The sequence below is a fragment of the Astyanax mexicanus genome, chromosome 17 (assembly GCF_023375975.1).
Source record: "Astyanax mexicanus isolate ESR-SI-001 chromosome 17, AstMex3_surface, whole genome shotgun sequence".
Lineage (NCBI taxonomy): Eukaryota > Metazoa > Chordata > Actinopteri > Characiformes > Acestrorhamphidae > Astyanax > Astyanax mexicanus.
Window position 1 is genome coordinate 4,555,406 of NC_064424.1, and position 27,498 is coordinate 4,582,903.

Consider the following 27,498-nt stretch of genomic DNA (forward strand, 5'->3'; position numbering starts at 1 on the left):
AGACAGAGTGAAAGTTAGGCAGAGAAAGAGAGAAAATGAGAAAGTGTGACAGAGAGAACGAGAGAGTGACTGAGAGACAGAGTCTGAGAGATACTGAGAAAGAGATGTAGAGTGAGAGAGAGTGAAATAGAGAGATTGAGAGTTAAGGACCGGGAGTCTGAGAGAGAAAGACAGAGAAACTGGTAGAGAGAAAAAGACAGATGTAGAAAGTGAGAGACTGAGAATCAGAAAGTAGAGAGAGACAGAGAAAAAGTGAGGCAGAGAAAGAGAGAGGGATAGAGACGGAGAAAGAAAGTGATTCAGAGTTTATATTTAGCAACAATTAAACCAGTTTCGAGAGTTAACACCAATCAGTTGCCATTAAAAAATACAAATAAAGATGTAGAGAGAGAAACAGAGAGACTGGGAGATAGAGGAAGTGAGGCAAAGAGAGAGGTAGAGAGAGAAAGTGAGGTGTAGAAAGAGAGAAAGAAACCGATTGAGAGAGAGAGAAATAGAGAGAAAGTGAGGCAGAGAGAGAGAGAGATTAAATGATAGAGAGAATGAGACAGAGGAAAAGTGAGGTAGAGAGGCGGACAGAGAGAAAGGTTGAGAGAAAACGATAAAATGATGCAGAGAGAGAAATTGTTGTATGAATAGGAGGCTTATGGTTAAGGTGAGGGTGATGCTCTTTGTTGCTGTGTGTGTGTGTGTGTGTGTGTGCGCTCTGTGGTGTGTGAGTGTGTGTGAGTAGCTAATGAAGTCCTGTGTTTAATCCTGGTGATAAATTGTGATTGTATTGTGTGGTTTATTGAGCAGCAGGGTTAGGCGCTCCTCTCTGGGTGAATGGAGGAGTGAATGAGTGTCGTGTTGATGAGTTGTTTGTTTTGTTCACGTTGTATAAACGGGGTCAGCTGATCTTCATGAAGCTGTAGAGCAGAGTCTATATAATCTCTGAACTCTGAACACATGAATGAACAGGCTTTTGATTCAGTACAATATAATGTGATAAAATGTTGGGACATGTTTAATTCAGTGGGGGAAGTGCACACAAAAATACTGGGTATCACTTTATTTAGATGCCTTATAGATGTTTACCCAACATTCAAATACACTTAAATCTAATTTGAATGTAAATTCAATTATAAAACCTACCCTTAACCATAATCATGAATTAACACTAACCTATTTTCACATATTTTTTGGAGCTAGGGATCCCTGTTTATATATTAACACTGTTTTAGATAGAATTTTTAAAATCAATAATTTAAGATTTTTAGATGTAAATATTGGTGTCAGAAGTGCTTTAGTGTTTGTTTAATCCCAGCCCACTACATCTACATATCAGTGTTGTACTTTTTAAATATGATATTTTATTTTTTTATACTGGGAGTTTTACTTGCTTATAGTATCACAGTATAGAGTATACAGTATTCTGATGCATCAGCTGATGCAACAGATGCCTATGCTGACCAACAGTAGATTAGGATTGATGAAGGGGGAGAGAGTGTGCCACCTACTGTACCCACACAAAGAGAGCATGGCCAGATGTGCTCTCTCTCTGACTCTGGCTGCTGATGGCAGGCAGTGGTCACAGTGTCTTTGACTGCTGAGCCACTTGGAGTGAACTGGGAAGGTTTTTACTTAGATTTTAGAGCAGAACAAGCACAAACGTTGGTGTTTTTGAGGCCAGGATGTCTGTTTTATTGTTTTTTTACTGTTATATTGACATATTGACAGGGTCACATTTTGAGATCGTAAAATAGATTTATTCATTACTCTGTTTGTCTGGTATTTTTCCTATGGTCCCTTAAGTGCCTATTTAAGGTCAGTGGACTGTAACTTTTAAATCGATTTATTTATAACTCAGTTTATCGAGTATAAAGAGCATTTTGTTGCTGTCCAATGAAAAACACTTATCTCCAAAACAGCAACTTTACAGGAGAGAGGAAAAAACCTTGTAAACTTTTGATGGAAGTCAATGTAAAAAAAAACAAATTATTTCAGGTAATTTTAAAGAATTTCTATTGGTCTATTCATCAAGAAAATGTTGGCAAAGTGTAAAGAACAGTTTGTTCAAATTATGTAGTAAACTAAAAATCGACAAAAATGGAGATGTGTTTTTCATAGGACAGCGACGATATTTAACTTATTCAAAATGTCACTCAGCTTGTGATGTCAAACCAACAATGATTAATATATTAATATTACTGTCTATAGCTTTTAAATAGAGATTTTTTTTTTAGTTTTTTACTGTTGTATTGACATTATGTTGACATGGTCGCATTTAGAGAATGTTAAATTTATTTTAGGCACGTATTTTATTTTTATGGTCCTTAAAATTCCTATTTACTTTAGGGAGTATAGCTTTTAAATAGATGTATTTTTAAATAGATTTTTTATATCTAATATAATTTATCCAGTACTTTTCTACAGGCTCTAAAATTCCTATTTAACTTCCTTAAAATGTGTTTGTGGGGCTTTATATCTCTCTAAAACTCAAAAACCGAAACTCTACATATGGCGTTAGACCTGGTGATGATAGTTTCTTGTTTATTTGCGCCAGATAATCCTTTTTCTACTGCCATTTTTTCTCTACAGAGGCTAATAAAGCTCTGTTCATGTATTTATTTGCACATCTGTGTGGGTAAAAGGTGTAACTGAAAGTGTCTGAAATCAGAAACCTGCCTCAGGCTTTGTTGGGCCAGTGAGAGGAGTAATCTTTCGCTGTTTGTCTTCCAACATCCGACACAAATCCCTGCCCCGGTGACCTGAGGAGGCCTCCAGATGACCAGCTCCGTGTCCCTGCAGCTAAAAGCTGCTGTTATTGCTCGGGCTGAGCGTGTGAATGTCTGGGGTAAGAGCTGATGGACAGGTGAATGGTGCGGCGCTCTGACTCGGATCATTTGCAGCTAATTTGAGGGCCGGATCGGGGCATTGAAGGATAAATGTGGAGTCTCCCCGGGTGCTAATAACTGTGTAGGCGTAACTTACACCGGTTCAGTCAGCAGAGCTGTCTCTGAGCTCGCAGACAGACTCGCCTCTTCAGAATTATCCTTTCTGAAATTACAGGAAATGTTAGAAGCTAATAACGTGGCCGAGGAAATAGCTGACTTTCCCCTGCTGATGACCCGTGACGGGTGGAATGACGCAGAAGAAACAAAACGAGTTTAAACATACCTGCTCAGGAATCTGAGCGTGATCTAAACCGGGGTTCTTAACCTTTTTAGGGTTCAGAATATTATACGTCAATCAGTGCAGCTGCGGTTTCACTTTTAAATACAACAAACGAAAACCTTAACCTATGCTTTATATTTGGGTTAGTTTCTCAGGGGGACGTGAGTTTTTAGGCTTTCTCGGTCACATGACATCGCGTTCAGTAGCTCCTCCATTTCCACTCGCTGTTGTGTTTACATGGATCTCCGTGGAAACGCACGCCCAAACTGTAACTACGGTGCGAGGCAGTGGACAAATAGCTATTTTATTAAACGCAAGGTGATGTGCATCCGGACATGACTAAAATTACTGGAGGACCACGGAGTTCAGAGAAAAAAAAAAAAAATTCAACCTGTAATTTTCTTAGATGATGTCTGAGAAAAACACACATGTGGTCGTTTCTGATGGGAATAAAATCACAGAGGACTCCCTATAAAAGAGAAAATTAATCTAAGGAACTAATCTCGTCCAGATAGGGCTTTTAATGAACTTTGCTTTTTTTTTTTTTTTGCTTAATTTAACATGTATATGATTACATCTGATTAAGACGGCACAGTACAATGAGGCTCTGCACTCGTCTTTCTTCAGCAGAGGCCGGTACTGTTTAGGGGCCGTAGAAAAAGATATCTAATAAAATTAGTTGAATGAATGAATGAATAAATAAATAAATACATAAATTAATACACACACACATATGTACACACACACACATTTTACAGTTGGTTTGGCATCACAACGATGCATTTAGAGAATGTAAAATAGATTTATTCATTACTCTATTTGTCTGGTATTTTTCCTACGGTCCCTAAAGTGCCTATTTAACTTTAGGGACTGTAGCTTTTAGATAGATTAACTTTCAAATATATTTATTTATTTTAACTCAATCTGTCCAGTTTTTTTTATTCTTCTCAAAATGTGACCCTGTGATGTCAAACCAACAATGTTCTATATGTATATTATAGAAAATATCTTTTGTTTTCTTATTCTTTTTTTTTACTGTTACCTTGATATTATATTGACAAGGTCACATTTTTAGAACGTAAAATAGATTTATTCATTACTCTGTTTGTCTGATATTTTTCCTGCAACTTTTAAACAGATTTACAGTATTTTGTTCAAGAACAACAATAATATATATTAGGGTCTATTGACTTTAAATAGATTAACTTGGTTTTTACTGTTGTATTGACATTATATATTGTCATGGTCACATTTTGAGAACGTTAAATAGATTTTTTTTTTTTTTTGGCCGGTATTTTTATGGCCTCTAAAATTCCTATTTAAATGTAGAGACTGTAGCTTTTAAATAGATTAATCTTTATAACTCAAGTTGTCCAGTATTTTTTCTACAGTCTCTAAAATTTGTACTTAACTTTCTCTAAATGTGACTTCGTGATCTCAAACCAATATCATCTTTGTATTTTATTGTTGTATTGTCATCATAAGGAGGTCACCGTTAGAAAAAGTGTTAAATAGATGTATTTATTACTGTTTTTATGTTGGCCGGTATTTCTCAGACAGTCCCAAAGAAGAGATATGAGTGTAGCAGTGCCATGCCTTAAACTTAAATATAATATAATCAGATATAAAATTTTATTTTTAAGTTTAGTAAAGTAAAAGTGAAGTTCAGTGGAAGTAGAACATGGCGATATTATTCCTCGGATTGACTTTTGTTTCAGTTAATATAAAGTTGCTCCCTCGATGAGCTCTGGCTCTTAAAAAAACATCTCCACCAGTTTTTACATAATGATTTTAAGCCTCTCTCTTTCTCCTGAACCAGTGGTGCTCAGTATTCCAGCGGTGCGTCTGAAATCCACATAACGATAATCTGATAGCTCTTGAGCTCCATCTGTGCTCAACAGTCTTTTACTGTCTCTAATGAGTGGAGATCTGTGTGTCAGCGTATCCAGCTGTGCTGCTGTCCACAGCAGGGTCTCAGCGCTAACCTCACATTAGCCGGGAGCTCGTCAGGCTCTCTACAGGGAGGCGCTGAGCATCCACTGACTCGGGCTTAGTGACTCCTGGGTTGAGTCACCCGACGCCCCGATATCTTCCCCCCGAGCATGAAACATCACCACATCACCTCGTCCTCATGCATGCCCAGGCACTCGCCCCATGCTATTCTCCAGAAACTTGATCCAATCATGCTAATCTGAGCTAAAGGCTAAAGCTGCTCTTTCCATGTGGGTCAGCCAGACGTCTTCCTGTAGCAGTTTTTTTCCTCCAGTTTCCAAGAGTCTTTATTTGAAGGTGTAGGAAACAGTACTCACCGCTCTCTGACTTCATCTGTAATTTCTCTAAAGAAAAGAAAAGAACTTCTACTTTTAATAGTTACAGAGTTCTCTGTGTCTTTTTTAGTTATGATGCTATTAAGTGTAAATGTGCTGTGTGTAAGTGCGTAAATGCTGCAGTAGAGAGAGTCCAGCACTGCCTTACTGCAGATAAAGAATTTGGAGATTGACATTTTTTAAAATCCATTTCTAAAGCTCAATTTATTTGCATTGCTTAAACAACTTCTGAAACTTTTGGACGGTAGTGTACATCATTTATAAAACTGAGCTACACAGTCAGAAAATTAGAGCAAATCATTATCGTCCTCTGTGTTTGGGAGCACATGGACACAGTCCTTACCGAAAAAAAAACCTTGGTTTATATTGTTTTATGCTATAAAGTATAATATAATAAAGTCAGTATGCCAAACTGTGGCTGCAAGCTGTGCTGATTCATTTGTAGGTGTATTTCACAATTTTTTCTAAATGGTGCGCATCAAAGCAATGAGTGCTGTTTCAATTAAACTATAGATGCATGCTTTTGCAATTCATACAAGTGCATGAAAAGCTTTTATTGTGAAGTTTTAGTAATCAGTAAAAATAAAATTAGCTATTGTTAATGTAGAATAGTTTGTTTAAAGAAAGACCAAGAAAAAAAAGGCCATATTTTCTACGTAACTCCACTCTGTGATTTACAGAAATAGATGATTTTTGACAGAATCTCACCACTTTATTCATTGCCTTTCACTCTTAAAAACATTAAAAAGCATTATTTGGTAGATGCCACAGAAGAACCACATTTATGTAAATGAAAAAAAAAAAGTGAATGTAAAGTACTTTTAATTTGGTAAAGAAATTTTACAGCTATATTTTGGCACTCATTTAATCTGCCATTTACAAAAAATGTTCTGTAAGCTGTTGCTCAAAGACAGTACGAGTACTTTAGGTCATCACCAGCGATAACAGTGATTCAAAGGGTTAAAAAGGGTTAAATCAGAGTCTGTAACCGAGCAGAACGTCTGAACCCATCAGCCACGAAGCTCCAGTGCTAAAGTCGCCCCAGTTCATCTCAGCTGAAGCTGTGCAAATGCAGCCTTATATGGAGCCTTGGGGAGTATATGTTTTTCAATTGCTTCCTCGTTCAGGAACGAATACCGTGCATATCCCGCCGCCGCTCGTGTGCTCGGTTAGATCCTCTGGAGGTCTCCTCGTTTTACAATAAACAAGATGTAAATCTGGAATAGCAGACCGCTCTGAGATGGGAGATGCACATTTTTCCCTCTCTCTGAACTTCCTCCGGGTGCAATCACTCAGAACGTCACATTTCACCCGTAAAGGCCTCGTATTTTTAGGGATATTTAGAGCTCTGGTGTCGGAGATGGGATTATTTATTTTTTCCAGTGATCCTCGGCAGAGATGGGTGATTTAAGGGTCTTCACATTTATGATAATTATCTTTAAACAAGAGAGAGAGACTTCCTGTGAAAGAAGCAACAGTGTTTCTGTGGAGCAGCTTAAGCTATGATGAAGACTCATGAAACAGGAGTAAATGAGGATAGGAAGTGTAGGAGGGCTAATATGGCGGCGGTCTGTAAATGTGTCCCCCTTTCCTTTATATTAATTTCCCACAATTATGTTTCGTAATAATATGGGAACTTTAACACAGCATGTCCTTTGTGAACTATGTTTGAAGACCAGTTGAATTTTAAAGTTCATGAACATCAATACAAAATATAAAGTAGAGAAACGGATGGATTAAACAGACAAAAGAGGAAAAAATGTAGAACTTGACAGCAACATGTGTGTGTTTGAGAGTAATCTACCTTGCATTGCTGTAAACCACACCACTTTTACTTTACTTTTTATTACTATTTATTCATTCAATATTTTATTCACACATTGGAATTGGAATATTAGTATATTTGAATAGTCTCAATAAAATAAAAGCATTAATCGGTAGTAAAATTAAACCACAAAGATAGGAGAGATAAGGATTATTATATTGTTTCTTAACCCTTTGTGGCATAGTGTTGCCTGCAACAGCTTTGTTGATCATTACATTGTATTACATTTTATTATTATACATTATACACATTATACAGTTTTTTTTTATTGTTGCTCTTTATGCAGCTACAAAACAAGCTCTCTATAAGTAGGCTAAATTTTTTTTTAAATATATGCAAATACAGGGAAAGATTGGTGATTTACGTCACTTTTTATTTACTATAATAACCTATTATTATAAGGGTCTCATTTCGTCGTTTTTTCATTAATTTTAAAATGTCTAGTTGTGGTCTTTAGTATAAGTGCGCCAGTGATCCAGTATAACGCTGCTTTAGTCCGGTGAAGGAGTGGGGGCTCTTGCTTATGAATATTCATACTTGCAAACATATCGCCTCTGATTGGCTAATAGCACTGCGACACCAGGAGGCAGCGAGACGGACAACTGTATTTCACAAAGAACAAGAAAAATGTATTTTGGTGAAAGGGCATCTTTAAATAAAAGAGCTATAGCTTTGTTTTTGTGAAGCAGCTTTATTCATGATCAAGAATAAATGAGTTTGAGTGCAAGTGAAATATTATTATTATTATTAGTGTAGATTTTTAACTGTCTCTCTCTCTCTCTCTCTCTCTCTCTCTCTGTATTTCTCCCAGGTTCTACAGAGGAGACTACCACATCGACGTGTGTATAAATGATTACCTGGATGTGTACTGTCCGCACTACCTGGAGTCGGTGCCGGAGGAGCGCACCGAGCGCTACATGCTGTACATGGTGAACTACGACGGCTACAGCTCCTGCGATCACACGGCCACGGGCTTCAAACGCTGGGAGTGCAACCGGCCCCACTCTCCCAACGGACCCCTGAAGTTCTCCGAGAAGTTCCAGCTCTTCACGCCGTTCTCACTGGGCTTCGAGTTCCGGCCGGGCAGAGAGTACTACTATATCTGTGAGTACCACGTTAAAAAAACGTAAAACGATCAGCGCTGACGGCGTGTGACCTGTCTCAACACTATTACCTATTTTATATAAGCTATTTTAATAGTTTGCACTACTTCAGACATCTGGAATCGCTTTTCTCATTCATATTAAATTTTATTTTAGAGTTTTAGAATATGCAATAGCATATATTATGGTAAAAAAAATGACAGTTTTACAGTACAATTGTATTAAATAAATACAAATAAATTATTAAATAAAACTTGAAGCTCGCACTTTAAGGCTAAATTAATACAGGAGACACACAAAAACACCGTTGCTGCAAATAGAAGGTGGATTTGCCAAAATTAAAATAAAAAATTTTACAATTGTACAATACAAAAGCATATTTTTTTCAGTATATAATTTACATTAGGAGCTGTAAGAAATTATTAACTGATAAGTAAAGCACAGTAATTTATTTTGATACGTTTTTCTATCTTGACATATATTCACCATTTTTGAACATACATATCATTTTTCTTACATTTTTATCAGTTACTGCAGGTTTTTTTTAATAATAAATTTCAGAATTGCACGTAGCTACATAAATCATAATTTTATACCAATAGGTTTCACATCTGTTTTTTTTTTTACATTATTTGTAAGCTGTGAAAAATGCAGAAAACATGCAACCACAATATCCACAGCCACACTATTTCTATTTTGTTTTATTTATTAGTCTATTCTGTATTTTGCACTGTTGTGTAGTATTAGTATTATTATTTGCAACCCAGTAAAATAGTAAAGAACAAGCATATTACAGTTATTTTATCCTCCCATACCCTCCCATAACTACGTTACGTATATTTATTTAAACGGTTGGTAATACAGTATTACAGTCATCAAATCCTGCACTGATATGGTTCTGCTGTTCCTACAGGATTATTGGGTGGATTTTGAACGTAAGCGTTTGACTCTAAGCTCGGAGGATAAAAGCCGTTTTTCCGAAGCCGACTTTGAGTTTGTGTTTCAGGAGTTCTGGCAAAACAGACTAAAACAAAAACAGGAACCATAGTGGAACAGCGCTCCGACTCTCGCGCTCTTCCTGTAAGGAGTCTTTGTTAGGAACTGGGGGTCTCAGCTTTCGCGCGCTCGTGAGAGGGCTCTTTAAAACAAGCATCTAAAGCCCTGTTTTTACAACTGGAGTCAGATCCCTGTAGAGCGCGAGCGGGAAGACAAAATAAAGAGCAGGAGTGGAGCGGCCGCCCCTTTCAGTCCCATTCAGAGGCTTCTGGACGATATATAACGTCTTAGTAGAAAATAATCACGTTAAACAATAAAATCATCATATTAACACTGTTTTATGCCGCTGAGTAGGGGTGGGCGATATAGCCTTAAAATAATATCACGATATTTCATGGTATTTTTGCGATAAGGATGCTCTTAACAACATGACAAAAAATTTATTTAAAAATATATATATATTTCAATCCTCTATTGCTAATGTACATCATCATTATTAAGACGTCGCATTGGATAAAATTGTCTGCTAAATGTAGTGTAGTGTAATGTAATATAATGTAATTAGGGCTGTTGATCAATTAAAAAATATATATTAATTACAGAATTTGATTTGATGATTAATCACATTTCTGTTCCTCTTAACACTTTTTTAATATACCATTATTATATGTGAACAAACGTACAAATAAACGCAATATATCACATCACCATTATTGAATTAAATTATATTGAGGTCATTTGAGGTCTATATATTGTACAATAAGGCCAATATTGCGATTTATGTATTTTTTATATTTTGCCCATTGCCTATTTTTTCATGCATCTTGGCATCATGTTCTCTCCTCCACCAGTCTTACACACTGCTTTTGGATAACTTTATGCTGCTTTACTCCTGGTGCAAAAATTCAAGCAGTTCAGTTTGGTGGTTTGATGGTTTGTGATCATCCATCTTCCTCTTGATTATATTCCAGAGCTTTTTTTAATTTGGTAAAATCAAAAACTCATCATTTTTCATTTTTAAGTGGTCTCTTATTTATCTTCCAGAGCTGTATAAGAGATAAATGATACAGAAAGGTGGAACCATTGTGCTGGTTGTGTGGGATGGGAGTGAGTGATGGGGAGAAATGGAGTAGGAGAAAGGAATGCAGAGTAAACAGTGATTAGGGGAAGATCCTAGCAGGAGATTAGTGAGTGTTTTTATACGGGGCTGTGAATGAAAGGCATTGCCACATTGAAAGAGTTGATTTCCCGCAGCGTTGAGTCAGGACAGTAGGATGTGAGGCGTTTAAGATAAAATACTGGAGCTGTCAGGTAATCTGAGGGTTTTACAGGAACTCTGAGCGCTGCTCTTTCCTGTGTGACTCAGTTTTATGACTCAACAGTTGCAGATTCACTTAAACAAAGAGCCAGTTCAGCCAAACTACAGGGAAAAGCAAATAACAAACAATCTGTCAGCAATCAGGCGATTTGGCTCCAATCACCATGTAAAGTAGTGTGCTAAAGTAATCATACCCCCTCGGTGTGTGTGGAATTTAATCTCGAGCAGAAAGCAGCTGCATAGCCATCAGAGCACTGGATCATATCAGCAGAGAGAGCACTTCAGTAAGTGTGTGGAGAGACGCGAGTATGGACGTTACAGGAATATATACGATAATAGTTTTATAGCTGTTACTATAGCTCACTTCTAATGCTGCTGATGGATTACAAAAACACAAAACGAACAAAAAAAAAACCTTAATCGAACAATTTGCTGAGATTAATTACAACTAATCACATTTTTCCTTCTTAATACTTTTAATAATAACTATTTAATGGAACAAATTGAAACCACATCAGTTTCTGAATCAGTTTCTCTGATTTTGCTATTTACAGGTTTATGTTTAAGTAAAATGAACATTGATGTTTTATTCTATAAACTACAGACAACATAATAAAATGGATATTTGATAGATTTAATATACCCTACTTGTAAAGTGTATATTACCCATATTTGAATATACAGCTCTGGAAAAAAAAATAAGAGAGCACTTAAAAATGATGAGTTTCTTTGATTTTAGCAAATTGAAAACCTCTGGAATTTAATCAAGAGGAAGATGGATGATCACAAGCCATCAAACCACCAAACTGAACTGCTTGAATTTTTGCAACAGGAGTAAAGGCATAACGTTATCCAAAAGCAGTGTGTAAGACTGGTGGAGGAGAACATGATGCCAAGATGCATGAAAAAACTGTGATTAAAAAACCAGGGTTATTCCACCAAATATTGATTTCTGAACTCTTAAAACTTTATGAATATGAACTTGTTTTCTTTGCAGTATTTGAGGTCTTAAAGTTCTGCATCTTTTTAGTTATTTCAGCCATTTCTCATTTTCTGTAAATAAATGCTCTAAATTACAATATTTTTATTTGGAATTTGGGAGAAATGTTGTCTGTAGTTTATAGAATAAAACAACAATGTTCATTTTACTCAAACATAAACCTATATATAGCAAAATTAGAGAAACTGATTCAGAAACTCAAGTGGTCTCTTTCTTTTTTCCAGAGCTGTATATAAATGGTTTATGCTGATGTGTGTTGAGGCATTCTTGAGTTATTAAGATGAGGAGATTACACATTAAAAGTAGTTCATGTGAAATACTGTGTTTTTGAGCTTTATAATTAAATAAATGATTCTTTGAGGCAACGGAAATTTCTTACTCAAGGAACAGTTATACATTACACATATTAAACAGATTATTATAAGATTAAAATTCCTATTTTATTATTAATTAAATGGTACTACAATAAGTCATATATATATATATTTTTTACACCTTTAATCCTATTTACTGTAATTTCTATATCTATTATTTAGGATGAACTCTGCATATATATATATATATATACAGTATATATATGTGTGTCAGTGAGTCAGTGCTGTGTCTGGTTGGTGGGTTAGTAGCTGTCTGTGTGTGTTGGGTAGACAGAGTGCCTTTGTTACAGGCTGCCGATGGTTAATCAGCGTGAGTGAGAGGTCGATCTGAGAGAGCCCGAGGGCGACACACGTGGCCCCTGGGCTGTCAGTCAGTCTCTGGATGCGAGGGGGGGGGTGGGATCAGAGGGCCGGCCCCGCGGGGTCAAATGTGAACATGCTCCGGTGACTGCAGTTGAACTCTGAATCCTGAACGGCTTAAGGCAGCATGTTTTTCCAATATGGCCGGGGTGGAAGTCTGATCTTAATCTCTGAGGATAGAAATCCAATTTCAAGGGAGGTTTGTAGCCCGTCTCCCCGCCCCCCGCGTGAGAGAGGCAGGCTGACTGCGTCAGCGGCGGCGCGCCCCGTCTGATACCAGCTCGCTTCAAAAGCTCACGGCTGGCATCTGCAGCCTGCTCTCCCTCGCCCCGATAATACGATAGCGCGGGAGCACCGCCACGCTACGCTCGGATCAGATCGTAGCCGTCGATAAGCAGCGCAGGTCTTCACAGAATGTGGGTCATTTTCACTTCACTTGAAAGAAGTCTTTTAACGAAGGACTTAACCTCGTTTTCCTTTATGGCGCTAAGTGCCGTCCGAGTCCCAGAACGTGACTGAGCGGATCAGAAGACGGCGAGGTGCCTTATCTCTCAGACAGGGCATCAATCCATCTTCCTCCCGTTTATCAGTCTTCTCACTTTCATCTCATCTGATCTCTCAGCCCAGAGCTGGGATAGTGGTGTCTAGCAGCTTCTGCCAGGCCTGGATGTCTACAGTGCGGATCTAATGTCTGCTATGTGAGGCTGTGGACATGAAGAAGAAGAAGAAGAAGAAGCTGCTGCTGGGGTTGTTGGCAGTTCACGCTTCGGTAGCCTTGAATAGTCTTCCAGTCGTCTAGTCTTAACCCTTTCCTACCGAGACCAGCAGCCACTGGTTTTACTTTATACAGTGTTCAGTGTTTAGCAACGTGACTCTCTTTAGTGCTGTGGAATTTTTTTATTTATTGTATTGATATGTGGGATGTGTGGGAGATATAGGATTTTTTAGTAAGCAGTGAAACCAGGGCTGAACAATATGGCCAAATTGTATATCACGATCGATATAATTTCTTTCATATAAAAGCCTCTCTCTGTGGTGTTCTGTATGCAATCACACACTGATGAAATGGTAAAAATAATAATATAATGACTATATTCATAGACGTTTTCATGATGCACATTATTTATCGTAAATTTTGTCCATGAAGACAAAGTGCATGTCAATAACGGCTATTCATACCCTTTTAATTCAGTTTTTGCTGCACATCATCCAGTGTAACAAGTATTTCTACTCTCTTTGTAGTAAAATGTACATAGATGTATCACAATATAATATAATATTGACATGTATGACCAGAATAGAATAAAATAAAGCTTAAAAGCTTTTATTGTGCTGCTAAAGTAGTAATTTTTTATTGGTTTCGCCATAAAATAGTACATTATATAAACACAATTCACTGTATAGCACAATACAGTCAAAAATCAATAAGTAAAAGTAAAAATACAACAAATACACAACCAAAGTACTGCACAACACAGACAAAAATCAAAAGTAAAAATCAAATTAATAAATGTACAATACAATAAAGAACAAACATATGCTGTGTGGAACAACACAATCCAGGCAAAAATAAATAAATAAACTAAAAATACAATAGATAATATACACATCCAAGTTGGAACAACGCAGACAAAAATCAAACAATAAAAGTAAAACTCAATAAATATCATACACAGACCTAGGGATAACTTAGAGATAATAGGGCAATAAGTAGTTTTCCGAGATAATTTTATTTTATAATATCGTCCACTCAAAAATGGTTATAGTGACAGATCTGTTCATAAGTACATATAGTAATAAAAATAATATATAATAATAATGTATTCTGAAAGCTCTAATTTCCAGTGCTGATGCACACTTCAGCTACTCGTGTTTTAATTTAGGTACTGAACTGAAGTTTTACAGTAATGCTGTTCAGACTTTAGCAATGGTTTAAGGGTTAAGGTCTGTCTGGCAGTGCAGCAGCAGCGGCAGGCTGAGGTAAGTTATGTGATAAAGTAGCGGCTGATAAAGGCAGGATGTCTGTGAGTGACAGGCTGGGGTTCTTTTATGGGCCACCAGTGTAATTATCTTAATGTGATGTGGAATGATGTTGGTGGAAGCTGTTCTTTTTCACCAGTGTAAATCCTGAGAGAGTAATTGATGTACCAAGAAGTAATTGTGCTGTCGGCTGTTTAAAGGGAGGCAGAATGAAAAAGAAAGGAAGCTAAATTGTAGCTAAGCTAAATATAATCTCTATAATGCAGCTCGAACACAGAATACACACACACACACACACATATATACGCCTACTGTAGGACCACTAAACAGAGGAGATGCTCATGTGGGGATGTTAAAAAGACTATAGGAAGCCGGTTGTTTCATTCTCTGCACATACACAACAAAATAACTGCATATAAATCTATAAAAAATGAAACAAAAGAAAATATAGGACATGAATATACATTTTCAGGCTTATTCTTCATTTTAAAAGTCAAATTTAATACTTTTTAAGACCTTTTTAAGACCTCAATAAATATAATTTAAGGCCCAAAATGTATTCATAACTTCTTAAGAAGAAAATAATTGATTGTATTGAAAATGAAAAGTTAACGTTTCCCATTTGTTCTGAATTTTCTTTATCAATTTTGTTCCATTGTGATGCAGAACATGTTAGCATGTTAGCTAGCTTACCGCTAACCTTAGTTCTCTCCCCAGTAACTCGTCACTAATGTTAGTATGTCTAAAAATATAAAACCGACAGCTAAATTTAAATTTACAGTAAGTTTAAGACAATTTAAGTCCTTGATTATCAAGATTTAAGACTTTTTAAGGACCCACAGCGACCCTGGTAGTGTTTTGGTGCCAAACGGCCGTGACCTAGTGCTGAAATAATTAATTATTAGGCAAAATATGCTTTAATACCTGCTAATAATACAGTGGGAGAAGAACTGGTATAAAACCTCATTTTGACATTAACTTTAACTCAAAAATACATACGCTTGCTTAAAACACCACTGCATACAAGCTCCTCTACGGGAGGCAAGGAGGGACAATTAATAATAAAAAAAAAACACACAGTTGTCTTTTTGGTGCAGGAAATTGCAGTCCAAAATAAAAACACAAAAAACATTATCTTTTTGTTTACTAAAGGTTAATATAAAAATAATTTATATTTTATACAGTTATTATTTTATATAGTTAGGCCTTTATTGCGATATTCAATATTATGATGTCATTTAAACCATTTTATATATGTTTTTTATTTTGCTAAAATAATGATTTAATATGATAATACAATTACAAGGTTTAAAAAGGAATAGAGTAGTAAACTTATATTTTTTCTTAAGAATATTCAGACATACAAAAAATGAAATACTACTTTTTTGAAAAATCCTAATAATAATAATGGTATTAAATAAAATAAAAATACTGTGTTTTTAAACAAAGCTGATGATATTCTGGCCAAGGTCAGCAAATATTTCTCTATATAATGTACGATTTGTATTTAATGTAATTATTGTCTTGACAGGCTTAAATCTTACAAAAATAAAAAAATAAATAGAATAAATTTTGCATTTAAGAAAAGTTAACACAGTTTCACAATAATGTACTCGTTCCGATAAGTAAAATTGAGAGTTTGTCCATTTATTAAACGATAAGTCGATAATGTTATTATTGTGACAGGCCTATATATAGTTATTTATTTTATATAGTTAAATAATTTTTGTAGTATTTTAAGCTCTGCTGAACTGGCCCACAGCTCACTGCAGATCTTCCAGAGTGATGTTTCCAATCAGAGCTGAGGTTCTGCTCCAAACTTAGCCCGGCTCGAGAAACGAGGCACTACAGTAATTTAGCTGAAATCAAAGTGAATATGTTGTGGGGACGTGATTAAGGGCTGAGAAAGCCCCAGTGTGTCACTGTAGACAGAGCATAAGCACTTTGATTTAACCCATCCTTTTCCCGCAGTCAGAGATGAGGGGGGATGAAAGGGGAGACAGAGGGCAGATTAAGAGCAGCTGGAGACCCCACGCAACAGAGCAGCACCAGGGTCACGACTATTAACCGTTCAGCGCGTTCTCAGAGCGTACGCTGAGTTTTACATGCTTTTAACATGCATGCATGTGTAGTTTTAGTACAAGAACACACACTGTAAATGTGACATTACAATATGGCCGAGTTAACCCATTTGCTCAGTCAGTTAGTTATGGCTTTATAAGATGATGATTTGTCTCTAAAAAGTTCCTCAAAAGTGCAAAATATGCACTGCAAAAACTAGACATAAATGCTTAAATTAAGCAAAAAGAAATCTGCCAATGGAGTGAGCAAATTTTTCTTTGTTAGATTAAGATAAATAAGCTAAAATGAGTGACGTTAGACTTAAATCAAGCAAAAATCTCTTATTTTGTGGCTTAATTTTAACTACAATAGTCAGTAACTTGACTGATTTATTTTTTTGTGCTTATTTTGATCCAAATGACTTAAAATAAGGTAAGAATCAACTAAGGATTTTTTCCCAAGTTAAGTAAAAAAAAAAAATCTTACGCTTAGTAAGACAACAATTTTTATCAAAGAAAAAAAATAGGATTTATTGCCTTGAAATTCAAGCTGCTACTATTGTTTTTAGCCAGGCTAACTTAATGTTGACAGCTGGTTGTAGGCATAGCCACATCATTACTAAATATCTATATTAGCCTTGCAGCATGCTTACTGTTATCTATAAAAACGGACAAACTGCAACTGTTTTAGCTAGGCTGTAAACAGTAACTTAACAGTAACAAAACCCTGATTTTGTATAACATTAGAGTGTTGTGACAAATTAAAAAATAAAGTAATGTAAGTATTGCAACAAAAAATACAACACAAACAATTCAGTAAAAAAATAAAATAGGATTTAATGCATAAAAGGATGACTTTATATATAAAAATATACACAACAAAGGGCATCATTTACCAGTTTATTATAGAATACATTTCTCTTTAATTAGAAAGTATTTTTTGCGTATTTTACAGGATGATTGGCAACCCTAGTACAAACATTTATTACTTTCCAGCTACAATGATGCAAAACTAAAGAATCAAAGTTCAGAGATCAGTGATGTCTCTGCTGTTTAACCTTTACTAGAAAGAAAAACGTGTCTTGGAAAATCCTCTACTGTACTGTAGAGTATATGTAAGTAACTATTGCTTTATCTCTCAGTAAGAGTTCAGTCCAGTGACTGGAGGACCAGAGTGAGCTCTGGTCCAGCAGAACTCCAGCAGTGGGGTTTGGAGTTTGAACAGAGGTCATTCGTATCATCAGTAAAGATCTTTTAGCAACAGGTGTGGCTTTCATCGTCTGGCATTTGCAGCTGCTGATGTTATTAGCAGCCAATAGGACTTTAAGTAGCAGGTGTTGATGTATGTAGTAGCCAATCAAGCTCTAGGGGCAGGTGGAACGATCATGTTCGCCCAATCGGAGCTGGATCATCAGTCAGAGCTGCTCGGGTTATTTGTGTCCAATACAGTGTAATATTTAGACCAAATTCAATGAGATAATTGGGTGTAGAAACCCAATTAATATTTTTTTGCATTGTAAGACATGGTAAAATCCTTCTCTTTTTATAAATTAGCATCTGATGATATAATCAAACTTACTTTTGTTATAAGATACAAAAAATAAAGAAATTGTACAATCAAGTGTTAAGATTATCCTAAAATTCAGATTGAAAAATAAATTTAAATAAAAAAGGAAAATTTAATCTAAAAATATTTGCTATACTAAAAATGGAGAAAATGAAATACTAATATTTTACACACGTTTTTCTTATTGCAAATTTAGCCTCTTAGACTTGTTTGACCCTCAGTTTTGGAAACTTTAGTCACATGATACCAATAATAAATACTTTTAAAAGTAATGTCTCAACTAAATATGTTTAGACTAGTTTTAGACATTATTACATTTTAAAGAGTGTTGTAAATATTGTTAATTAATAATGAGATCTATAAAAAAATGTAACGATTAGTAAATACCTTATCTAGTGTCAATTAAGACTTTGTATGTATATTCAAAATATCTGACAATTGTTTGGGGGGAAATGTATGATAATATTTTTGAATGCAGTCTCTCTTGTATTGGTTTTGTTATTTTAAGTATTTACAGTTTATATGCAAAATCTGGGTTTTGGTAAGTTATGGTTTTACAAAATAGATAATACTAAATTAAACTAATTTGTTTTGTTGCAGTAGTATATTCTTGGATTGTACTAAAAATGTAGGTTTTTTTTTGTCACACCGCTGAAAGTATGTGCTGGCCTGCATTGCTGTGTTTGACGATGTGAGGCTTGGATGGGTTTTAGCTGCTCATCCATGTAAACTCTCCATTCCACGAGTCTCTCTACTGTTGTTGATCTAATCTGAAGCTACGTGAAGTTTGGAGGCGTGTAGCGGTGATGAATTCTGAAGCGTTCCCAGTCTCTTCCACAGTGTTATAGTATCACTGACAGTTGGCTGTGGAATATTTAGTAGTGAGAGAGACACATTCTTTCACTAATGTTTGTAGAAGCACTCCCAGCAAATAATATTGTCAGTATAGTGTATGTAATATATTTTTTTATGGCCCAGACTGTCTCTAAATACTAATACTTAAGGTTTCTCCCTGAACAACAATTCCCCTGCTTAAGGGGTGAATACTTTTAGCAGTATAGTGGCAAAACATCTTAGTGCTGTTTTTGCTGCTTTGAAAGGATGTCTTTATTATTTGAAGTGTTTTCCGCCGCTCATTACTTAGTCACCTTTACTTCTGGAGTGATCTGTGAGAGAAATGCCAAAGCTCTCCTCCCCCTCGCTCTCCGACCCTCATTTGCATTGGCTCCTGACAGCGGGAGATTGCATTACCTACTGCACAAAGAGAGGGCGGCGGCGAGAGGAGCCCGGCTCCCTGCTCCTCTTTAAGCACTAATAGGCTTTCCTTTATGGCGAGGACAAATTGAGAAACATGGCCCATGGCTAAGATGACAGGGAAACAGCATATCCGATGTAACGCCGGCCGCATATATCGCCAGGAAATGAAATGAATGCTGATTGTGTTTCCCCTCTGAGGCCGCTGCGCTAGTGCAAGCATTTATATGAAGCTCCGAATGTGCAGACCGAGCCGCTCAGACAGGTAATGGCTGCGGAGATGTTGAATTCTCAGGTATCAAACTGCATTTCCTCACTCTGAATGGTTTGTTTTCTACGAGCCTTTTTGTTTCCGCTGCTATTTTTCCCCTCCATTTGCTGCACTTTACAGCATATTAGCATTCCCCGCACCACAGGAGGGCTGTACTCTTACCTGAGCCGAGTTTAATCTGTAAAAAGCAGATTGCGTCGTCCTCCTGCAGCTGGATTCTTCTGTGAACTTTTTGTGCAGTACCAAGTAGAAGTAGCCTGTTAGGTGTGGGCAAATATAGTCATGTAAAATATCATAATCACGATATTTCAGGATATTTTTACGACAACAATATTGCAGGCGATATGACAAAATAATTTATATATATATATATATAAAAAATTTATTTAAAATTTTTGTCCTATTTTCTCCCCAATTTACACGTCAAATCACTCATTCGGTCTCCCCTATGCTGAGTAGCATCACAGATCTAACGTTCGGAGGTAAGCGAAGCGACATGATTCTGATACATTAGCTCACAGACGCAGCCTTGTGATGATCCACATCACCCTAGGAGTGATAAGGAGGGGAAAGAGCGCCATCTACTGTACCCACCCAGAGAAAGCAAGGCCAATTGTGCTCTCTCAGGGTTCTGGTAGCTGAGGGCAAGGTACACGAACAGGATTCGAACCGGCGATCTCACGATCATAGTAGCTGCAGCACTTAGCCCGACAAAATACCAGCTTAAAAAAAATGTTGGAATCTTATCTTAAGGATTAACTACTGCAACAAGATGAATGTTAAAATTTCATACTGTATAACACTTAGAGTTTAAGCTAGAAATGCACCAATAACCTTTGAGCTTTGAGGCGGGGCCGGTCGCCACAGTAACCTTTACAGGCAAACTCCATAATTTTGCCATGACATTATAACTTAATAAACGTCTTTTTTTTTACATTGCAAGTGTAATACTAAAGACTATAGAATTATTATGTAAGCACAGAAGAGTGTTAAACAAACCAGAATAATGTTTTATACTTTAGATTCTTCTAAATAAGTATCACAAGTATCTTTGAGGACAGATCTTCAGACTCTTGGTATTTTAATCTCAGTGTCTTCTTGAGGGAGAGTCACCTGGAATAGTTTTCTCAGCATCTTGAAGGAAGGAGTTTCTGGAGGTGCTGAACAATAGCTGCTTCTTTTCGTTCACGATGTGAAGCTCCACTGTTTGTCTTTAATATTAATCTACAATGTAGAAAAAAGAAAACATTGAATGAGAAGGTGTGTCCAGACATTTAAATGGTTCTGTATGTTAGATTTAAAAAAAACTGATTTTAATAATAATCTAATGCAGGGGTCCACTGCTGGCACGCGACACGCTGAACCAGCATCAGCAAAAAAAATCAGACTGACAGCACGATCCTTCAATCGAATTCGCTCCTCAACGCTCTGCACTCAGCTCCCGCCCACTTTCCCACAGACCTTTAATTTAGCCTTATCAAAATCAGTTAGCCCACCTAATAGCGTTACAAGAGATGACAGAGATTCCGGCTTAAAAAACAAAGCTAGGGCATTTCAGCCCTCCTGGACGGAAGACTATGGTTTTGCGTATGTCAAAGATCGTGCCGCAGCTCTGATCGACTGGACGGATGTACAGGACGTGGAGATGCAGCTGATGGAGCTGAAGAGTTCACCACTTACCACTTTGGGTGACGAACTTTGCAGAGCTCCGAAAGCAGTTAGAATCCACGCCTGTGCAACAGCACGGAGCCTGCATCCTCGCACGCTGGACGTCTGCACCAGAAAAGTTCGGCTGTCTCAAGCGTATTGCATTGGCCCTGTGTCAGTGTTCGGCTCAACATACCTGTGTGAGCAGGTATTTTCGCACATGAAAAGTGTGCTGAGCCCTATCCGCAGCCGTTTGACGACGGACAATTTCGAGTCATGTTTACAATTAAAAGTGACAAACTACAACCCCCAGATAAGAAAGCTCAGCCAAGAAAAGCAAGGACAGGGATCACACTCGCTGGTAGGCAAGATATATTAATTCAGTGCAAGTTATGCTTATCTATAAAGCCATGTTAATTCAGAGCTGGACTCACTGTTATTCTGATTACACAATAATAATAATAATAATAATAATAATTTTATTTGTAAAGCACATTTTCTATGTAAGAAAAAAATCCAAATTTGTAGAACATATTCCCGTAGTTTGTGTGTGTTTTTTACCATTATTGTTAATAGTGGCACACTCATTGACTAGAAATGTTAAAATTGGCGCTCCATGTCCCAGAGGTTGCCGACCCCTGATATAATGTGTCTAAAGCTTCTGAAAGCTGCTTTAACTCATGAATATAATCAGTTTGGCTCTGATGATCAGATAATTAGAGAAATGCTGAGTATTGTGTCTGAAAATTGGCAGATATAGAAATATAGCCAAGTAATCTCTAGTTTAAACATTCAGTAAAAACAATAAAACCTTAAAAATCTTTAATTGTTCTATTCTATAAAACAAATTGTGTATTGGTGTGTATACAAAAGTTTAAACATTAATTAAAAAAACATCTACCATAAAACTAAACTGCTAAACTGGATGCTTAAAGAATACTGCTATTGTCAATATATTTTTTTATTTTCTGGATCATTCCATAAATAATAATGCAGATATTATTGTGTATATGATGTATGGTATATGGCACACTCCTATAGCCTGTGCTGCATGTGTCTGGTTGCTGCATGTGTTTCTGTGGGTGGTGGGTGGGATTTACTGGGTGTGGTACTTAACAGCTGTAAATTGTTTCCACAGCCTCCACAGTGGGTGAGAACGGGAGACGGACGTGCCTGAGGCTGAAAGTTTTTGTCAGACCAGCGAGTAAGTTTATGGGGATGTATGGGGGGAGGAGGGGGGGGGGGGGGATCTCTCAGCATTGATTTTTGTCTGTGCTCAGTAATTGAATAGTTTATCAAGGTTGAAAATTCACCTGTTCTGACAAAAGTGTTTTCTGTTTCTCCCTCAGATAACTGTGTGAAAACAGTCAGCGTTCATGACCGAGTGTTCGATGTGAACGACAGAGTGGATAACTCTATAGAGCCACGAGGTTTGTTTGGTTTCTTTACTATGATCTTTACTTTTTACTGTGCGACCCCTTCAATATAGAGTTCAATATAAATATTTTTTACACCCAGCTTTGGAAGAATGGTCACAGAATCACATTAAGGCAATTTATTAGAATATTTTGTCCAATTTCAACTTAAAATAAAAATTGTAAGCACCGATGCTTAAATTTTAAGAAAGTTCAAATAGCTGCTGTGACGCTGCCACAGTTTTGGGACCAGTCATTCATAATAGTTAAAAGCAGGGTCCAAACTCTTCTTAACCAGTACATTTCCATGACTATTCATAACTTTCCCATGCCTTACCACGAGCTGCTGCACCTGGAGAGCAATACAAAGAAGAAAAACAGTATTATTTTCAATTATAATAATAAAAGTTTTTTTAGTTAGTCATTCCCGGTCAGTGTATTCACTACAAAAAAAAATAATAAATTTTTTGATATATAAAGAAGTAGGGAAAGTAGCAGAAAAGTCCAAAGTTTAAGTTTGCTATAGCAGCATGGATAATTTAAAATTAAATATCAGTTACATGAAACATGATAAAAGTATCTGATTGTTGTTTTAAACATGTAATAGTCAAATTTAAGATAATCCCTATGCAACCTGTGTGAATGTTTTATTTTTAGCTTATTATAGATAAAACAACTATCAAACATTGTCTTGCAGAATGTAGTGTAGGGCCCTGAAAGTCTTTAGCTGTAAAGGAGGGGTAAGACATGCATGCATTGAGTCTTATCAGTAGGAAACACAAATGTTGAGCAAGACAAAAATAATCGCGATTAATCAACTAATCGAAAAAATATTCGCCAGATTAGTCGACTACTAAAATTAATTGTAACACTTTATAATACATTTCATTAATATATTTTTAACTAATGATCAGTAGATGTGATCAAAGCAGTAGTTCATCAGAATTTAAATATTAACAAATGCTCACACGTGACACTTATTTATCAGCATGTATATTTATATAAAAAAAAGTGTAAGCAAATCATTCATTAGCTCATCAGAATTTGAACGTTAATAAATCGCTAGTAAATGCACATTTTAAACTAGGCAAATGTTTATCAGCTGCAGTTCGTGTTTCCAATGCGTTCATTAGTATTTACTAATGTGATAACAACTTTTTAGTTTCTTAAAATGTGAAAAATAACAGTTATTAATCACAAGTTAATGGTAAATTAATTAGGGCAACAATTATTCAGCATAATCGACGCAAAATGTCGTTGTTGATGCGCTGGTAAAGTGTGTGTGAGAGAGAGAGAGAGAGAGAGAGAGAGCATTCTGATTGGCCTCTCCTCATGCTTAGTTGGCTAATTGAGGTTTCAGTGTGGGAGGGACTTGCAACACATTTAACTCCACATTCTGTCTTTACTAGCTCTGTACAGTTTAAACACTGATTTCTTGAAGTTATCTTTATAGTAACTACAGATTTTTAAAAAAAAAAATAATTTCAGGGATGTTTCTCCTGGGGAAAAAAGTAAGAAATGAAGAAAAAATACATACAAGCATCCTCGAATCTCCTGAAAATAACATCCAGCCTGTGTGAATGTTTCCTATAGTATACTTTGTCATTTTTAGTGTAATATAGGTGCGTCAAACTATCACTAAACCTTTAGCTGTCCTTACCAGTAGGAAATACAAATGGAGGGCACGAAAAAAAATAAATCGCAACTAATCGAACAAATAATCGGCAGATTAGTCAACTTCAAAAATAGTCTTTAGTTGCAGCTCTAATATTAATGAAAGTTATTATAAAGTGTTACCAAGTTAATAAAAGCCATTAGTTTCAGCCTTATATAACACTAGAACTAGTTTAATATGTACTTGAGCACTCAGGCATCTTTTTTTTCTCTCTCTCCACCTCCAGACGATACGAGCCACGAATCGGCCGAGCCGTCCAGAGGAGACGTCAACTCTGCCGGGAGCGTACGCCTGGACGTCCTGCTGCTAGCCTCGGCCCTGCTGCTGGTGGCCTCTATAGTATCATCGTCTTCATCATCTTTATAGCGGCCCTGCAGGAGCCAGAACAGGTCCTGAAACCTTACGCGCTGGAGGACTTGGACTCGTAAACGAGCACTTTTATAGTAGACACCGGAGCTCCTCATTACCTTGACGGAGATTCAGAACTTGGGCTTCTAACAAGACGAGGCCAAAAGCGTTCTGAGCAAGAAGGAGCCTTTCTCTCATTGGCCAGCGGCGTTACTGGGTGGATTTCTGTTAATATATACCCTCGTCCTTCTCTAACAGCCTTCTAACTGACACACAGGAACCATACGTGTGCCCACACACACTCTTATATAGATATACACACACTTGCATCGTTTTTTTCTTTTCTGTTTCTTTCATCATGATCCTAAATATACTTCACCCCTCTGAGAGCTTTTCCTGGAAGAGAGGGTGGAAAAAGGAAAACGGACAACAGGAAAATACGCCACCAACTGAATATACTTGATAGAATGTGAAGAAAAAGTCATCATTGTCGCATTAAGGCGAGCGAGAGCAATGTTGGAGGACTCCATCGCCGCCAGGTTACTGCGAGTTCATAAAGCCACATTATGTTGAAAATAGATCTAAATATCTATCCACTGGAAACGTGGGGCGACAATTTCGGACTTTGGATTTGAGGACTGCAGATACAGCTGTTTACAAGCTCCAACTGGAGCCAGTGGAGATCAACAGCAAATCTTTCTTTATTAAAATAATACAAAAAATTTAAATAAAGAGAGAGACTGCGTGTAAAAATGGGTGATATAATTTTTTTTGGTTGTTTTTTGTAATGTGGAAAGGCACTGAGGACTCTCTCTCTTGTTCTCTCAGAGGAACGGTAGTTTTTCAAGAGTTTTCTTAACAGATAAAAAAAAAAAAGCACTCATTTTGTACATTGTGTACAGTCACGCGGGAATAAATAAGAAGTGGATGCTGTATTCTTGAAGTTCTTGAAAGGTGAATTGCTCAGAAATCAAGTGTAGTAGATTAAATTGCTATTTTGCTATTTTGTTATAGAGCCTCACTGATGATGGCTGATTGATTAATTGTTTAAGTGAATACACTAATTTTTTTTGTCGAAGTGAAAAACACTCTTTCCTCCCCTATTATTATTTATTACTGCTCAGTACTCTCACACACACACACACACTGAATCCTAACTTGAATCGGCTACAGTGGCAATCAGACCACCAGCTGAATCACACCACTACATAATAGGGCTGCACGGTATTAGAAACATTTAACATTGCATATGTTCTTTTTTTCGTGGATATAAATCGCAGTACCAGTAATCAGCTCTTTAATCAGGCATTTAAATGGCTTTTTAAAAGGTAAATAAGAGCGTTTTTCTAAGGTGCACAACTTGCGACATGTGCGTTTACTCCCCTTTGCAGTTCTCAGGCAGCAGCAGCCTGTCACTCACACAGACACAGAGACAGCGCTGTGTATCTACTTCTTGTGTCAAGAATCAAAAACATTGCAACATGACGCGTTTGATTTAATTGCCATCACACGTCCTGCGATGTGACTATTGCGCATGTGTACATCACGACGACGATGATGCTTAAACAATATATTGTGCAGCCCTAACATATAAATACATTAACACCCCAAGGCCAATCTTTAACCTCAACCCAATCCTCAGCACTAACTCAGAGTAGCCATAATCCATGCATTCAATCTGAACTGAGACATCCCTACAGACTGATGTCACAGTATTGTGGGATTATCAGTTATTTTAATCTATTCACAGATCAACAGATACACTATCACACATATCAGGGAAGAAGAGAGAAGGTGAGAAGGTTATGCCATGCCTTGCTATCGTGTTTGCCTGTGGTTGTTTCAATGCAAAGCGAATTGAAATTGTCTTTTTTTTTTTATTGTTTAACTGGGGTCCATTTATTGACATAGAATTGTCCATAGAATTGTTTTATTTACAATACCATTGTCTGTTGTCTTTAATCCCGAAACCAATAAATTTTCATTTAATGCAGTGCATTTCAAAGCAGCGAAGCAGTTTTCAGAGAAAATTCTTAATGCATCGAGACATTTGCTAACACTTTATGAATTTCAGACATAGAAATATCCTACAAACTTTATAAACAAGTGCATCTCATTATATATTATATAGGTGTAAAAAAACGTTCTTTTAAAGTCAAACAAGTGCTAGATGTTAATCTACACCTATTTTTGTTTCCTAAAAAACGCTTTTTTGGGTGAGTAAAGCGATTCTATTTATTTACAGTAAGCTTAGGTTCCAGAATTTCTCCAGCATTAAGGCTGGACCATTAGCATTAGCGGCTTAGTACTACACTAAGGAACTCTGAGTGTTGCGGTAAGCCAGGCTGATATTAGCTAGCGGTTCGACCCATGTAGCTTGTTTTAACGTCTTAAATGCCCAGGCTACAGTCCGATATACTCCCCTCTAGCATTAATGGCTAACCGATAATACCTCTGAACGGGGAAATAGCGGTTAGCAGCTAATGCTAAAGCTAATGCTCTTTAATACCTGACTGGTAGAATTCATACATAAGGAGAACTGGATTATAAGGTGCACTGTCGATTTTTAGAAAAATTTAAGTATTTTAAATGCAAAAAATACGGCAATTGCATTTATAATAACTTAAACTACTGGAGAAATGAAAGTATCAAGTTTTTGTTTAAAAGGTGTGTTCTAAAATGCTCTTATTTCACTTGTTTTGAGAAACCCGGTGCTAAGCACACTAAACATCAACACAACCTGAACTCCAGCTCAAACAGTGGCTCAGCGCTTGCTTACGCATAGTTGCACCCATCCGCAGCGGCGGCGGCTGACACCCGAG

The 27,498-nt window shown here is 36.7% G+C and overlaps 1 protein-coding gene and 1 long non-coding RNA gene across 3 annotated transcripts in view; one reads left to right on the forward strand and one right to left on the reverse strand.

Moving 5' to 3' along the window:
• The window catches only part of efna5a (ephrin-A5a), a 99,464-nt gene extending 72,780 nt beyond the window's left edge, over positions 1-26,684 (forward strand). The window contains exons 2-5 of the mRNA XM_007256734.4: positions 8,120-8,412; positions 22,377-22,442; positions 22,588-22,668; positions 24,555-26,684. Coding sequence (XP_007256796.3) covers positions 8,120-8,412; positions 22,377-22,442; positions 22,588-22,668; positions 24,555-24,694 — 580 coding nt within the window. The 3' untranslated portion in view covers positions 24,695-26,684. The remainder of the gene's footprint in view (positions 1-8,119; positions 8,413-22,376; positions 22,443-22,587; positions 22,669-24,554) is intronic.
• LOC111193850 (uncharacterized) overlaps positions 20,699-27,498 on the reverse strand; it is a 45,121-nt gene continuing 38,321 nt past the window's right edge. The window contains exon 4 of one of the 2 annotated variants that reach the window (XR_007425090.1): positions 20,699-20,815. This is a non-coding gene — a long non-coding RNA (uncharacterized LOC111193850). Of the gene's footprint in view, positions 20,816-22,901; positions 23,006-27,498 lie in introns of those variants that run through there. The other variant, XR_002650748.2, reaches the window with a different exon arrangement.